This window comes from Colius striatus, chromosome 6 (assembly GCF_028858725.1).
Source record: "Colius striatus isolate bColStr4 chromosome 6, bColStr4.1.hap1, whole genome shotgun sequence".
Taxonomy (NCBI): domain Eukaryota; kingdom Metazoa; phylum Chordata; class Aves; order Coliiformes; family Coliidae; genus Colius; species Colius striatus.
The window spans coordinates 22,963,102-22,980,918 of record NC_084764.1 but is presented as its reverse complement, the minus strand read 5'-3'; the positions used below and the strand labels follow the sequence as shown (position 1 = coordinate 22,980,918).

Here is a 17,817-nt window from a genome sequence, read left to right as displayed (position 1 = left end):
TTATACCAATTGCCCCTTGTCCCATCATTGGACATGATTAACAACAGCCTGGCTCCATCCTCCTGACACCTGCTCTTGATGTAACTATTAATAAGATAACCCCTCAGTCTCCTCCAAGCTAAAGAGCCCCAAGCAAAATAGACTCTTTCACTGGTCTAGGTAAATAACAGAGGATCATCATAATTCCTCACTGCAAGAAGGAAACAGAAATCACACAAGGGCTTATCTGAAGACTTCCCTTTAGTAGTAGGAAATTATTTCCTCTTTCTGTGAAACACCTTTGGAAAAGAATAATCTGATGCCTGTTCACAAAAGCCAGTTGATACCAGTCTGTTGCTACCTGGAAGCCAGCAACTGAACCTTACCTTCCAACTCACTTCTTATTACTGAAAAGTATATTTACATTCAGAAAATATTTGAACTTATGTAAAGAAGAAAATAGACAGAATAAATAAATAGATTTTAAAAAAGTCTGTGTATTTTTTGTGTTTTGAGTTACTTGCCTATCATCAGGTCTAAGAGTTGTTTTTTCTTGAACAGGGTAGGTTCTTTAAAGGAAGAAAAGGGGAAACATAAAAAAAACCTGCTACTGCTTAACGTTGAAAAACAATACTCCCTCTGCCAAATAAATTTTGTCCAACAGACCAATACCAAGACATTCTCCATCTAGAAGCGGGGCTCATGGGATGGATCATGCAAGGTGACTCAACAAAGCTTTTTAGTAATGTTGGATGGAGAAAGAGCCCATTTCTGATAAATTCCCTACTGACTACAAGTACACGCATGAGGATATATGAGACAACACAAGTGATCTGCAAGGAGTGATGTCCAAGGCACGCCTTTGGGGGAAAAATTCCCTGTATAGGTTAGTCTGATTTCTCAACTATGCTGTGAAACCAGAGACCGTGAAGTACTTCTACACAAAGTCCTGTCTACTCTGTCCAAATGTTTCACAAAGTGTTCTTCCTATAAAGAAATCCTTTCCAATCATTTTGTATCTATTTGATGACTATCCATTAAGCTATGCAAACATCAGAAGACTAAGAGGTAACCTATGTAAGGACTACAACTTTAATCCACAAGGTAAAATGGAATTTGACCTCTGCTCAGCAAATTGGTGCATCATTGACTTCATCTCATATGAGCACCTTGCTGCTTAAATATACAGTGCAGATGCAAGGCATGTATAACAAATGCAGACATCGGACTATAATACGCTGGGGTTTCACTAATATAATAATGTCCTCTAAGCAGTGACACAAATACAGGCATGTTTTCTCCCTGTCCTGCTGCTGAAGCTGTGCTTCACAAATGCTGGTTTGTATTTATCAATCTGGAGATGATATTATCACAACTGACAAAAGAAGCTGCTCCTTAGCTCCGAGCAATTCCAATACAAGCAAGGAAGATGATGCTGTATGGTGGTGAAAGGTTAAATCCAGTCAGTAAGGTATATGACCCTTGGCCTTCTAATAGCATGCAGTTCTCAGACAACCACATCATACATCTTTCAACATCAACTACTTGAAAGATGTATTCTCTAGTTTAACTAGCAATGAGAGCTTTTTCAAAACCTTTTCTGATAGTGGATCCTTTAAAACAACATGGACTGATTTTTCAATAGGGTTTAAGTGCTTTTCTCCTATTCATTGCTGGTGCTGAGAGGCACCTTTCATGTGGACTTAAGAGCAGCCTCAGCTACCAGTGGCTAACACCTCATTGTCCTACTCTCTCCTCTGTCCCCTCTGTTGAGGCAATTTCGTCTCTGCTACTGAGATATGAGAAAACAACTGTGAGGAACACAAAGAACACCTTAGAGTGTGAAACAAGCAGTAAGTAAACAACAGTTAAGAGTGAAACTGATGACATACAGCTCTTCTAAGTACACAAAATAAGCCAGAAGGAAAGAGCATGCTTCCCCTTTGATCTTTTAAGGCTACAGTGCTCTATGTTACAGATGTCAAAGTAACATAATTCCTTTCCCAAGCTGCCATCATACATCTTGTGTGAAATATGACTATTTAGATCTGGGAAAGAACAAACATAGCCAACACCTGAACTTCACAGATGGGTTTCAACTTGAAGGCATCTGAGTATCATTTCTCTGCTCACTGGGTTACAAGAACATTGTTTCTGCCAGTTTTTTTTTTTTTTTTTTCAAAGGCCAGCTCCTGTTTCTGTTAAGCCCAACTGTTCATGAATGCAATGAACAGGGTAACATCACCTAATCAATGATTAGATCCTGTTAATTAACAGACCCAAGAAAAGCCAAACTGCATTTCTACTTTCACCAGGTCACCTGTTAAGACTAGATGGGCTCAACACATAATTCACAAAATTGTGAGTCTCTTTTTCAAAAAACGATTATCCGTGGCAGAAAACGGAATAGAAAACAAAATAATTAAGCCCAGGTCATGCCAACATCTAAATGACAGCATTTAAAATCAGTAAACCTTCTTTACAAGAAAATAGAGGAGAAAAAACCCAAATACAGTTTTTACTCACCTGTACTACTTCTACTCCTCTTTTCCTGGAAAAGAAAAAAAAAAAAAAAAGGAATGGTTAATGTTGGAAACGTGGACAAAATGTAAAAACAACTAATGGAAAAGGGTTACTTCACACTAGAATGCAAACAATAAAAATCCACACTAATGAACCTGATTCAAATTCAGGAAAGCACTCATTTAATTCCATTCCCTGCTTAGGAAGCACTTCAGCACCTTCTGAATCATGGCCTCAGAAGTGACCCAAGATGCATACTAAGCAGTCGCAGTGCTGGGGCTGACAGAGTTGACAGGTGAGCAGTGGTAGGAAGTGGATGACACTAGGGAGGAAGTATCTTAATTTTAGTCAGTTCCATTTCGCTCTTCATTTCTCATCTGCCCTCAGAGTGTGCAAATTGCACCACAGCACATTCCACATGCCTGATAGATCTTTGATTTTGATCCAAAGATACATGTATAAATGTCAGTGAGAATGAACATAGCATTTATCCTCTTATTTACAGTCTTGTCCTACCACCATCACAGAATCATAGAATCACAGAATGGTAGGGGTTGGAAGGGACGTTTAGAGATCATCTAGTCCAACCTCCCTGCAGCAGTAGGTCCACCTAGATCAGGTCACACAGGAACATGTCCAGGTCGGTCTTGAAGACCTTCAAGGAAGGAGACTCCACAACCCCTCTGGGCAGCCTGTGCCAGGGCTCCCTCACCTGAACAGTGAAATAATTTTTTCTTATATTTAAGTGGAACTTCTTGTGTTCCAGCTTCATCCCATTACCCCTTGTCCTGTTGCTAGCTACTATGGAAAAAAGGGATGTCCCAACGTCCTGACACCCACCCTTTAGATATTTGTAAATGTTAATTAGATATCCTTTCAATCTCCTCTTTTCTAGACTAAATAGCCCCAGTTCCTGCAGCCTTTCCTCGTATGAAAGATGTTCCACAGAACATATCCCAGAGCTACACACACACACACAGGGACTTGCATCGGTTGTTCTCTGCTTGAAACTCTTGCAAAGAAGTTTTAAAGCTGTCCCATGGCTTGCCTTCCTTACAAGCACAAAGATACTCAGTCTGGCTCCACAGACTAGCCCTGCAAACAGATCAGGGAAAGGGACAAAGGAAGAGTAACGCAACAGGTTAGCTCTAGAAGCCAGAAACTGCACTTCAGCTGGAGCACTCTGTCCAGATGTGTCACCCCACTGCAGCTCCACCACAGATACATCCCTGTAAATCCACTGCTCAGGACAGACAATCCATTCGAGAAAGAGTGCCTCAAAACCACAATTACTTAAATCTCCAACTGGTGACTGGTACTGCACAGTGTCAGATGGACCCAACTGTGCTGGTCTCAGCAGCGACAGTCACCCCTGCAGCATGGAATTGTGACCAAAGAAAAGCTAACAAATTACATGAGCAGTCATGGAAGCAAACATGTACAGATTTAAGTCCATGAAGTGAGCACACTCCATTGTCCCAGGCCAAGCAAATATTAAGCCGCAGGCTAGGGTGGGACTCTGTGCGTGCATCAGCCCCCAGTGCTGTGGTTGCCTTTGGGCAGAAAGAGACAAATACCCAGGTGTGTTAATCAGGGAGACAGATCCAGGGTACTGTGATACCCTGCTCCAGATGGCAGGCTGTCGGGATGTGAGGACACATCTTTTGACTTCAGTTCAAAGACTTGCAGTCACAGTCCGGCTCCTGCAGGAGCAGAGTTCAAATACTTGAGGTTTGTCAGAAAGGCCCTATTCCTCTAAACACTGCTTTGGCCATATGGGGAATAGTTCTGGTGATCCTGAACACCAGGGATAAGAGACTGGAAAGGCTTACTAATTATACACCAAAATGTTGAGAACTGTTACCAGAAGAGCCAATTTAAGTAGATCTGTAGAAATAGTTGTCTGCTCTGGTGGTGTGAGAACCGAGACTCAGGTACATGAAGCCAGACAATGCTCAGTCACTGCATTCAACAAGTTACCAAAACCAAACCATTTGTGCTCTAGTTTTGAGGGCAAGACTGAATTTCTGGCACAAAGCCCAGTCATCCCTGCTCCATGCCACCATCCCAATGTATGCAGGCTATTTAAATATGTTAGAACCTTCTCCTCACTTTGAAGATACAGGAAATTTAACTTAAAACTCAAAAGCCTCAGCAAGTATAAGACAGGAATATCTCTTCCTAATTCCCACTAACCCCATATGTGAAAACCAAAGACTCTTTTGGGGAAGGTCACAGAGCAGGACTGCCTAACTCTGCCCTAAATGTTTTTCTGTCTAAGAGCGTCTGTGGTGGTGTCCAAAGTTGAACTGCTGCAGGCTGCTGAATACACAATGGCTCCTCTAGTTTTCTGCTCGATACAGTAAGTCTTTCTTACATTACAAAGATGTCCAAAGGGACGGGCAATCAATCAACATCTATGACATAAATTGCTCCCGTCTTCCACTTTACCAGTCTGGAGTTTCTCTGGCTTAGAAGCAGCATGCAATGCACACCAACAACAGAGAGCTTGTCACTGCTCAGAAAGGAAATTTGAAAGAAAATGAAACCAAGCACCTCTTGCAGAGAATTTCAAAGCTCTCTTACAGAAAACAGTAGCCTGTAAGTGGTGGGTGATTAATAGATTGCCACTACAGAGTGGGAAGCATTCCTGCAGACTATTACCTGAGGCTGGCCAGATGTGTTCCAACTGTGTTTTTAGAAGAAAATATTAATTTCTTAAAGGAATACTTAACAGTCAAATCGTTGAAACCATGACTTTCACAAAGCTAAGCATGATAAATAATAAATATTAGGTGGGGAATGTTCTTTGTTAATTAGGGCAGTAGCCTACTCAGAAGCATTCCAAGTATTGTAAGCTAAAACTTAAAATAACCAAACCAGCTACATTTTTGCTATGTCTGCCCTGGAGTAAATGTAACAACTCAAAACTGCTATTGAAATACACCAGGCTTCAGATAGGACTGCTCCACCACCCCTGGAAGAAGAGACGCTAAAGGCAAAGGCTTTAGACGTCTTGCTACGTCTGCATACACACTGCATTTGTTCTACTTTGAAGAAGAAAAATCCTTACAAGCTGGTTGCCAACCCACTTGACAAACAGTCAGTCAAAAGGTTTTCTATAATCCCCTCAAAATGGACTTTGCAAATTTACTGGGACTTAGTGACTGGTTGTACTGTCCCTGCAGAAGGGAAGAGGACAGAACAGCACTCGAGCAGGAAGAGAAACAGCATCTGATACTATGTCACACAAACTTAAAAACCTAAGGGAAGGAGGGAGTGATTACCAAGGTTGACTTGTAATGCTGGATCTTCCCCCTTTTCAGAAGGCAGGGGGGTGTGGGGGATCCCCTTTGATTACTTGAAACAAGAGAACTTTTTTATACTTAAGCCCAGGAGACCAGAAACCATAGAAGCATGCCTGTTTTGAGGATTAGTTAATTTGGGGAAAATCCTCTAATAAAACAGCTTTTTTTTGAAAATAAGTTATTTAAAAAATGAAAGGTATCCAAACAACCAGGATGTCAAGCAATCACACACCTGAGTTCTGTCAACAGCTGATTCTCTGCCTCAGAGACTTCCTAAATCAATGTCTGTGGGCTTTTCAGCTGAGCAGGTCACAGCTGCAGGCTCAGGGCAGCAAACCATCCCTTATGCAACCAAGCATGTGATACAACCTACCACACTAACTGCCCCGTCACGTGAGAAAAGGCAGAGGGACAGACATGGAAAGAACAGTGATCCTACGTGTGAGAAACGGACAGAATGAAGCAGATTGTGGGCCATGAGCAATTCCCAGATAACAGGCTGTCTATGCAGGACACTCAATGCAGACAAGATGGCTCCTGAAGTAACTGCTGTGGGAGTCTGACACAGCCATGGACCAGCCAATGCTTCTTCCTATGTGCTTAAAAAGCTAGTAAGAAAAATACATCCTACAGCCTTGGTGAACATCCTTTAGACTATTCCTTTAGCAGAGGACAGGTTTTCTGTCAGCTGTGCTGAAACATGCACCACAGATGCACTTCACATACAAGAGATACTACAACAAAGCCATCTCCCAGCACAAACCACAGATGCTTGCATGGGTATAGGATTGCAGCTCAGACACAACTAGCAAATTGCAAGTTCTGCAGACAAGCCCAGGCAGTTATGAAAAAGTCAGTGAGGGATGCAAGAACCTGTCCAGACTAGGCAGAATGCTCCCAAAAGTACCAATGCCTATGTCAAAGATGGTGTCTCCAAGTGAGAGCTATTCCACATGGAGCATGTAGTGGTTTTGTGTGGCCAGGTTTTGGTAGCAAGAGGTGGCTTCTTTAAACAAAGAGCTGCCAGAAGCTTCCCCTGTAGCTGACAGGGATAGGGACTAGTCAATTCTGAGACGCACTCACAGCTGACCAAGGCCTGGCCAATTAGTGACTGAAGTAACACCTTTGCAAATAACGTATTTGAGAAGGACAAGAAGCTGCTGTGCAGTTGCTAAACTGCAGCAGCAACAGGGACTGAGAATGTGACATCTCCACAGACACCAAGGTCAGTGGAAAAAGAGCAGGAGGAAGTGCCCAGGCACTGGAAGAGAGACTCCCCTGTGACCTGTGGTGAGGACCATGGAGAGGCAGCTGTGCCCCTGCAGTCCATGGAGGCCACTGGGGAGCAGAGATCCCATGGAGGATCCCTCACCAGAGCAGGTGGATGTCTGAAGGAGGCTGTGACTCTGTGGGAAGCCCAAACTGGAGCAAGTTCCTAGCAGGACCTGGAAGCCTGTGGGGAGAGAGGAGCCCACACCAGAACAGGCTTGCTGTTAGGACTTGTGATCTTGTAAGGGACTCACGCTGAAGCAGTCTGTTCCTAAAGGATTCTTTTCCCCATATGGATGATGCATGTTGGGGCAGTTTGTGAGGGGCTGCACCCCATGAGATGGACCCATGCTGGAATAGTTTGCCCATGGGAAGGACCCATGTTGCAGAAGTTTTAGATTCAGTTTTCTTTCTCGTTTTCCCTGCTCTGTTTTGATTGTTCATTAATAAATCAAATAATTTCTCCCCAAGTTGAGTCTGTTTTGCCAGTGACACTAATTGCTGAGTGATCTCCCTGTCCTTATCTGGACTCACAAACCTCTCGTAATATTTTTCTCTCTCCCCTGTCCAGTTTAGGAGGGTCAGTGATAGAACAACTTGGTGGGCATCTGGCACCCAGCCAGGGCTAAACTACCACAGAGTACTGACCACTACTCTTTTGTCTTTCATGGCTTTTCTGTGACCCTTCTTTCTTCCCATGAAGAGCCACAACCTACCAGAGGAAGGGCTCCCATTCCCAGCTGGCCTGGCTGCTTCCTGATATTGGCAATAGGCTATACAAACCCCATTGCAAGTCTTTTTTTCAGAGGGGAAAAGAAAGATCCTTATTAACTCTATTTCCCTCCTCCCCCCAAAGAGGCAACACAACTGAGTCAAAGAACTGCCTGCTTTCATTGAGCATGTTTGAAAAACAGTCAGTTCTAAACTCTATTCCCAGAGGTCACTATTTTAAAAATACACTTCATTCCAAAGATCGTCTAGATGAGGATCTTGTATTTCCATAATTAGCCCAGGAAAAAAATAGTTAGCAAATGTCAGAAAACCTCTGGGAGAAAAGAGAAGAGGAAAAAGTGTTTGAAGGTGACAAAACTAAACACCTAACTTACAGTGAAGCTATTACAGAAATCTATTCAGGTGCAGCACAAATTACTGACTACTGTTTTGTTGTGTTCCCTTCCTTCAGTGCACAGCTCTGCTGAATCACACACTGCTACAGTTAAAGGAAAACCAGAAACATTTAAGTAACCACTGCATTAGTTCGCAATACTGAACAAACCCCAGAATACTGTTATGATTTATTGGTTCTATACCCGAAACCAGTAAATAACTCTACTGGATAATGCAAACCTCACTATAGGCAACAGCAGTTAAAATAATTACCATGCAAGTTGACTCCATGTTTAAGATAGAGTGATGTATAGATTTAGAGTAGTCAGTATCAAGTTACTAAAAGGACATTTGTCAGTGTTTTGGCATTGATGATTTACTAGAGCTTCAAATTATGCAGAACAGTTGGCTTTTGAGGTTGGGGTTAGGTTTTTTTAACATCCAAAATAAATATTTTGGCCTACTTCCCCACAGCATCTAGGACCTGAACATTACAGTGAATGACAGTTAAAAGAAAAAAATACTGTTATAGCCTCATTTAAATGAAGTAACATATTTTTGCTGTCTGGTACAATTGACAGATGGAAAAATGCCAAACAGAATTTACAATTTCAAAACTAAAAGGCAATCTTTGTAACTGCTTCAATAGCCTAAGAAGTTACTATTGCATGCAGTGAAGTTAATTTTCTCAGCTAGGACAATGTTTCATCTCCAAAATTCTCCACATAAAACAGCAGCAAATATATCAATGTACTGCTTCAATATAAAAAATAAAATCATTTGCCCAGAAAAGCAATACATTGGCATCAGAGGCAGTTGTGTAAGTATTAATGCATTAGAGAAAAAAACCTACAGCCACTAAGACTTTCCACCACACTGAAATTATGAAACATGGAGAAAGACACTAGGCAAGCAAAACCAAAGCAATGCATGAAAACCAGCCAATACCAGGCATCTGCAACCCTGCAGACAGCCTGTTTCTCCTCCTGGCACAAAGGCAAACTCAGCCCATTTGCCTTAGTTTTACCATTAGCAGAATGCCTTGCATTTCTGTTATTAAATATTTTTAAGGATCCCTGCTTTTATTATTTTTCATCATTGATAGACTCCACTTGGGAAACAACCAAGTGGCAATCCCAGCACAAGAGTGCTCACAGCCGTAGCCATAGGTGCACACAGACGTGAACCGAGGGCATCTGAAACACGGCAACACTCGGCTGTAACATGGAAATTTTTTGTGCTTTGTTTTTTTGCACATAGACTACCAAGTAGGCATATCAGAATTAATTTTACTAATTTATGTCCAACTATTCTTACCTTTCAGCAAATTTTTCCCCTTCAGTAAGCAGTATTTTGGAAAGACTTATGATTGAAATGAATCCAAAGTTGGCATACGGGGGAGGGAGACCTCAGTTTTCTCAATCTGTAAAAGCATCACAGTTCCAAAGGAGAAGGGAAACAAAGTACATCTTTATAATCTGGTAGGAATAGATAATATAGTGTGGCGGCAAAAAGGTTTCACACTTAAAACTGTGAGTGCTCTTCAGATGGGATGAAAAAAACCCAAGATTTTGGGCTGCCAATAAAGACCTCTAAAGTAGCAAAAAAGTCACATGGGGCAGCCACATTTGTACATTTCTTCCTTGTTTTTATAAACAGGGAATGATCTGAGCAATAGGAGTCCTCATACACCACACACTGCAACATCATCAATGATTTTCACACCACAACCCCATTGACATACGATATTTGGTAGAACCATCTCATCTTCTCCACATCTTCAAAGCATGATACCATCCTATTAACAGCTATAAAAGTACTGCTTAAAAGTGGTGTACCAGAACAAAGTGCCCTAAAAGGGACTAGAAAATAAAGGAGGATCTTGGTAGGGCAATAGCAGCATCATTCTGGTATTCATCTGTGGCACCACAATGCTTCCACATGCCAGAAATTCCCACCACAACACACACAAACATTCACCAGTATCTCACAGCAAAGATCGAGTTAGAAACTCACTAACCCCTTATCGTGCAAGACAACATGAAACATGGAACACCATGACTTCAGAGGTTCAAGTAGCAGGGAAGAAAAAGCCATGAAATCAGACACTGTAAGCAGTAACTGGAAGAAATAAACTGCCTTTAGTCAGTAAATATTAAGACAAAGTTTCAGTAACCATTTAATGAAGCATTACATGGCTACTTATCTCAGCATTAAAAAACGGGTATTACAGAAATAAAATCTGTATATCCCAAGATATACAAGATATAAAGTCTGTAAATACAAATTCAAAGGGTCTGTTTTCTTTTAAAATTAGGCATTCAAGATGGATCAGTGCTGCTGAGCCCTGCCAGACGCTTTTCTTGGAACTAGTGACCCCAGGTTCTGGGAGCCCATACTCTTTGCTTTCCCAGCAGGGACACAAAACCTTTAACTGCAGTCTTTTGAGAAAAAAAAAGAAAAAAAAACAACAAAACCACTCTCAAGAGTGGGAAGAAGGAATGATTAACAGCTGCACAGAAAAATTGTTGAAGGCGGTAAGCTATTTGTCCTAGCAGACATTCAGAGACATATTTAGTACCTGATGACAATTATAAGCAATTGGGCAGGGTTCAGCCTTCAGCCATAGGCTTATACCACCAGACATTAACAGATCCAGTTCCCAGCTATGGCAAGCAGCCACACCATGTGATCTCTTTATAATCTTATTAAAAATCATCTTCAAACGAAGTTGTTTTGGCACTCTGTCTTCCATTCCAAGACATTAATTTCACAAAGGTCAAAGTCCTTCAAATTTGCACTCCAAATTGTTGAGCATCATCTCTTGGCTTCAATAAATCACTTGCTTCCTTAAGCACTGCAAAAACCATGCATGTCCTCTCTGCTCCCAGCTCCCTTTGTTTCCTCCCCACAACTTCAGTTACTCCAGTGTTAACATGACCTGAACATTGCATACTTGCTCTGCAGTGCCATGATGTGTTCAATTAACTATCACACTGAGGCTGAACTTTTCTGCACATGTTGGTAAAACCTCTTGCCACTATAACTGTAAGACACTCTGAAATCAAGCTTCTGAATATTTACATTTTATATTAATCTTAGCAGCTCTTCTCCCATATTAATTTAAGCCAGTAGTCAAAAATTCTTAGTGTCTTATTCTCTTAATTTGCCAAATAAATCACTAGTCAGCAAAAACAATTCTAAAACCTCCAATTTTCCACTGCCAGAAGAGCTCTAGAAATCAGGGACACGGATTTTCTTCTTCATCAAAGGAAACTTCATGCAACTTAGGCAAGAAGCACAAACCCTTCTTAGTGAAGTCACTAAGAACAGGGATTCACCAAGAGCTACATTAGTTAGGAGACTGGTCTTTTGTTTAGCTCTGACTTGTCAGATACTGCCAAATTGCAGGAAAAACTATATCACACTTCTCAATATCTAATACACTGAAGTATGAAAGCAGATATCAGTGTCTCCTCAGCTCTTACAGTACTAAATTAGAACATTAGGCTATTCTGGAAGGTCAACAAAATCAGGTTGGCTCTTACAGAGATACATCTAGGAAGAGAGCAGCTCTCAGAAATAAAAGATTTAAGCCAGATGAAAATAAGCCTTGGTTTATTTTGGGACTTCCTTTAGGCTCCTGCCTCACTGTTCACTGTGACCCAACAAAGCTTCTTACTGTTCAACATATCTTTTAATTTTTAACTTATGTACACCAAGGTTAGTAAAATCTGCACACACATTTTATAGAAAGCTTTCTCAGAATTGTAACAACTACCAATGTCCCCTTATGAAAAGGGCTACCTCCCATGTTTTGGTTAATCGAATGTATCGTCAAGGTTTATGAGGTTTTTATAGGGCAATATAAAATAGGGACGGCATACATTTTTCCCTTCATTTGAACAATATAGAATCACAATGTACATTAAGACACTCACAAAGTTGCTTCATTAGTGGTTTTAGACTTAAGCACTATCAATCAGATTTAAGCATCAAATGATTCTTCTCTGTTATTGCAGATAGGCTGTCTGAATCATAACTATTGGGTTACCAGTATTAATGCACATGACAATGTTAGCAGCTACCAAGCAAGGTTAAAGAAATAATAGAGAGATTTGGACTAATTCTATATCTATAGAGCTATATTAATCTATCTACATACCTCACTATATCTATCTAGAAAGAGAAAGAGGGATCAGATTAAATATATTTACATGATGCCCTACATATAAGCCTTCCCAATATGTCCTTGCTCTACTGAGACGGGAAGAATTAAGATTGAAGAAGTGCAATACATCTGGTAAGCTAACCTACAACATGCAGAACTCTGTCAGCAGCAATCGACTTTTTGTTGGAACAGGAAAGCAAAAGAATAGGTAAGAAAATATGACAAAAGGTGAACTGGTTTAGCCTTTCCAGCTCACATAAGAATTTTAATTCCCAACCTATCTCAGCCCACAGTATGCAGACAATTTATGGAACTGCTGACAACCATCCTCTGAGAATCTAATCCCTTCAGGACTTAGTTTGAGGTATCTGTCATAGTCACTTTTAACAATGTCATTGGAGCTTGCACACAGCTACCCAACGAAAACATACAGAAAAAGAAACTATATCAGAAACAAACACTACCAGAACCATTAGTCATAGTTTGCCTTAACTAGACAGTAATCCCCCTAGACAGTGCATTTGTAAACCATCCCACACAATTGACCTGGAGAACTACCACAGCACTCTGGGGTTCTAGCAGTGAAAATCAACTCTGATAGCAAAGATTCAAGAATAATTGTCACCTTCAGGCCTCTGGAAGGTTTGTATAGAGCTTGTGGGTCTTCTGCCAAGTCGATGCTCAGCATATTAAGACCACTTTGATGACTTTGTTGTAACAGCATCAAGGCCTTGAAGAAGAAAATTTATTGTAATCCTTGAGATACTAAGAATAAACTAAGAGTATCTGGGAGATATCTCCTCCCTATAGATGTCTTTTTACAAAGAACATAGGTATGGCAAGCCAAATTTAAAAGCCTTCTGTGCCTGCTAGATTCTCATACACTAATCAAAGCTCAGAATTAAGTTTCTTATACAAAATAAGGTAAAAAAATTAAAAGGTACTTAGACTCATGCATAGGCTAGAAGCTGATGTTTCCACACTCTTCCTTTTGCCCCCCTCCCCATCACCTCTCTCCAGCATGCTTCTATTGCTCCATTTCCTTTCAAAAGCTGTATCTGGATTCCTGCCTTTCACCCAAATAAAAGCCCTATAGTGGCTTGCCTCAAAGTTCCAACAACTACCTTCAGCTACCCTCCAACATAGACAAACACCATCAGCTCAATATGGCCAGTAGGACCAGACTCTGCTGGACTTCAGGCTGGTACTACAGGTTCCACAGGTCTCCTGCACCCTGCAAGAGAGACCAAATCACACCTCCATTCTGCTAAAACCATGGGGTACAGAGAGAAGAATATGTCTGCTAAGACAGCTTTCATCTAGGAATGGCTTTTAATCCACTAACCCTGAAAACAAATGCTTGTACAGCCACTGCAACTTTCCAAGACAGGCAAATAGCCTTGAATAAACCTTTTGGGAGTTTTTATAGAGGCCAGACACGCACTGAGACATACATGAGAAATGTGTAATACACTTTCTTCCCCCCCACTTCTTGGATCTCTAAACAAGACTGGGCATTTTTTTGGCAGAAATTAGTGACATATTTAAGTTCAGCAACCTGCCATGCAAAAATGAATGTATTCATCTCTAGCCAGGCTTCAAGTAAGATATATAGGTGTTTGGGGCTTTTGCCTTCATGTGAAACTTCATTATGCAAATAAGAGAAAGTTAACACAAGAAAGTTAACATATGCTCACTGAAGAAACATGATTGCAACTTTTTTCCCCCCTCCATAATGGATAGCCCTAATGTTTTGGCACTGTACAAGTCAGACCCCAAGTCTCTCTCAAGTTTCATTAGCTTTGAGATTGCTTGCTATTTCTTGTCTCCTACACTCACCAAGTGACCACTGTTTGTATTTTCAAGAAACAAATTTTCCTCCTCAGTTATGGAACCAGTCAGTCAGATTCACAGACAGAACTGTTAAGAGTCTGTACTGAGAAGCTGCTGTGTCCAGCTATGTACACAGTCACAGATACAGATCCAACGTTTCATGGAGTGAAATGGATATCCCTGCAACAGTTTTGCACTAAATAGTTAAGTATGTTCCTAGAAATATTTTCTCCTCAAACTCTGCATTGATTCAGGCTCAACACAACTCATCCAGTTAGTTACTCTGAGATGCATTTCAAGCTTCAGTCTTTTGTTTTGGGAACTTATGACTGGAGTCATTATTTTAAAAGAGGACTGGCTGGTTAAGACCCAAATAAAACAATAGCTAAAAGTAGTTCCAGTATCATCTGAAATTGGATTTCACATTTATTTTGCTATGCAGCTCTCCCCTACACACACTGTAGGAACCATGTCAATAGAAAACAGAGAAAAATAAAACCACTTTGAATCTGGAAAGTGCAATTCTGCAGCCTAGTACCCTATTTGAGAATAAAAAGATGATCAGCAGAAAATACATGATACAAGTTGAAGAATTGGATTGGTTTTCTCCGTTTGAACAGATTTAGATGCCAATACCAATAATGGGAATTTCCTTCCCCTGCAAATGACTCTTCTGCTTGACTTTATGTCAACATAGATCAAAGAAAAATGATTTTACTTTATTTGGAAGCCTCATTAGAGAATCTTGCAATAATATGAAAGTTTGGCTTTGGTCATACTGTTTGAAAATACTTCATTTACTGACATGTGGCCAATTTCCTTGAGAAGCAACATGACAGAGCATTTGACAGCGCTGCAGCAAATCCAGTATCTGCACAACGACACATAATCCTGGAAAACAAATAAAATGTCTGCAACATGCAACATTTGAGTATCATCCTACTTACAAGAAAAAAAACTTCTCTCAATGGAGAGACAGCAAATTAAGAAATTATTTTATTATACAGCATACAGAATAACCATTAGTATCTGACATGAGCATTTGTGGAGGGACACACCACCAAAACCAAACAAATGGAAAAAAAACACAACCCCCCACACATCCTGGGAAAAAAGAACTTACAAAGAGGTTCAGAGAAGAGCAGAGAGTTTTCCATTGGTCGTGTTGGATGGGGCTGCAGTTTGAGGAGTTGGAAATCTAACGCATGAACAAGGTACTGCTTTTAATATCAGGGCAACGAACGTCATGAAGATACACAGAAACACACCAAAAGCTTTGGGCAGGGATGAACATAGGATTGTTATGCATAGGATGAGCCAAGGTCAGAAAGTGCAAACTTGAAGTTGGAGCAGAGATGCAGCAGCAAGACAGTCTCCATCATTCACTATAGTTTCTGTACCTGAAAAAGGTAAAGAGTATCGCGAAGAAATCTCCATCCTAGCTGGTGAAAATTTCCTGTCCTGATGTCTAGATCTTTTCATAGAAGTGCACTTACGTGTGTTACAAACATATCTATTTCATCAGGCATCTTATCTGCTTTATATTACATTGAATTTTGCTGTTAAAGAAAGATCAAAATTCTGCCTATTTCTTCCTGTCCCATAGGCTTCTTGCTTTAAGCAGTAGCATATGTATAGGTCTGCTAGAACACCCATTTTCTTGTTTGCTTCAGTGGATTGTTTACAGTGCAGTAAGAGGGAGAAAAAAAACCCAAACCTTTCATAAATTGTAAAACATAGCTACTGCTTGATTTTTATTCAAACTACTGGACAAAATGTACAATTCTCTGTAAGGTGAACATTTAGAGTATCCCATCTTTCTGAACTAAACATTTTTTTCTGATCAGCTTCAGCCCTTCTGCAGGCATCACTGTCCAAAAGTTCACTTTCAGAGACCTGCCTTGGGCCAACACTCACAGTGCGTGCTTTGCTGTCTCCCACACTCCTGACCCTCCATGGCACATCTTGCTACTAATCTCTCTCACACAAACTGGGGCACACACACACACACACACACACACACACACACAAAGCACTCTGATTAATCCTGTCCTTGTCTTTTTCACAATTTATCATAGACAGCAGCTGTTATGTCCACCCTTTCCATCAGTGACTGAGCACACGTGTTTTAAGCCTACAACTTCACAAATTTGGCCAGCGCATGCAGGAGCTGACTGATACATACCCCCCAAAGTGTTCTTATATTTTCTAACCCCAGAAGGTTGTAGCCCAGATTCAGATCTGCTGAGAAGTCTGCTACACTGCGTAACTGGAAGAACCAGACAATTTCTTGGGTCTCCTCAGATCTTCTAGAAGCTGCCTCAACAAGATGAATCATACCATCATACCAGAGCTCTGTTACTCATACTCTCATTCTCCTTATTAACAAAGGGAAAAAAAAAAAGCCCAAGGCCAACAGTTCAGCTGCATCTTTTAGATCTGTTTCCCTTTATGGACTTACCTAGATTATCTGGTACCTGCCCCACCCCATTACATTGCCATAATCACAGCACACTGAAGAGTTTGTAAGATAACTTAAATTCCTGTTACAGGGGAAAAAAAAACTGCTAAATTTCTACTCTAATCTACCAAATTACCACTGTCCTTTTCACTGCTAAAGAAGTAGATGTTTAAACTTTTGAGGAGGAGCTTGAAAGGCAAATACACAGGCACAGTAGCAGCTAGTCATTTTCTTGTCCAGCTTCACTCTGAAACTCACTCTCCAATCACATAGTTGGTAGCAACTAATTAGAAGGTTAAATGCAAGCAGTTATTAAATGTTTTATTTATGTTGATTGCATGTTTGATTAAATATGACCATAGAACAAATCTCCTTTTGACAAGCATACTTGTTTTCTCTTGCTCACTTCTTTTGTTTGTAGGCAAAGAGATAAAACCTGTGGAGATGCTGCCATATCACACACTGGGATTTCAAGTCTATAGGTGACTGTACAACACAAGGCAAAGAGAAGCTGAGGATTCCTCTGCTGTTTTAGGTTGCTTTCCACATTGCCCATCATAGGATGCACACTGCTAATTCCCCACATTCTCTCTTTAGGGCTTCTACATTTGACTGGGGGACATCACAGGCAGGATCAGCTCAAAGATACTGCCACAATTACATCACAGCTTAATTGGAGACAGAATCAACATAACAGAAAGAGACTTGTAGAAAGGTTAGTATTTTTAAATTGCTGTACTTCTTGAGTATGTACAAGGACTTGAAGAACCATTATAGATGGGGGGAAAAAAACACATTAAATAACAGCTTCAAATGATGTAGAAAATTCAGGATGTCTTAGAACCTTGAACCACATCTGCTGTGGAAAGTGATTTTTGTCACAGTAAGATAAATAAAGCAACAGTTAATGAAAATGACTGAACCATGTAATACTGTTAGAATTTTAGAGAAATGTACATATCTCTCTTTCAGTCTCAGAATATTCCCAGGAATTCCTGTTTTTGAAGACAAAAAAAGTCTGCTTTTACACCCCACTAGAACATCTATCTCCAACAGCAGGATTTCTTATCCCAATAAGTCTTTTTCCAAGGCAGCATGTTTTCTTGTCTCTTTGCACATCAGATCTTTGCAGCCAGTCACGTTTCATAAAGAAGTAGGCTGCTCCA

General features: G+C 40.6%; 1 protein-coding gene across 1 annotated transcript in view; it reads right to left on the bottom strand.

Moving 5' to 3' along the window:
- ITPK1 (inositol-tetrakisphosphate 1-kinase) overlaps positions 1–17,817 on the bottom strand; it is a 153,325-nt gene that overhangs the window by 115,241 nt on the left and 20,267 nt on the right. Inside the window, exon 3 of the mRNA XM_061997805.1 lies at positions 2,506–2,530. Coding sequence (XP_061853789.1) covers positions 2,506–2,530 — 25 coding nt within the window. The remainder of the gene's footprint in view (positions 1–2,505; positions 2,531–17,817) is intronic.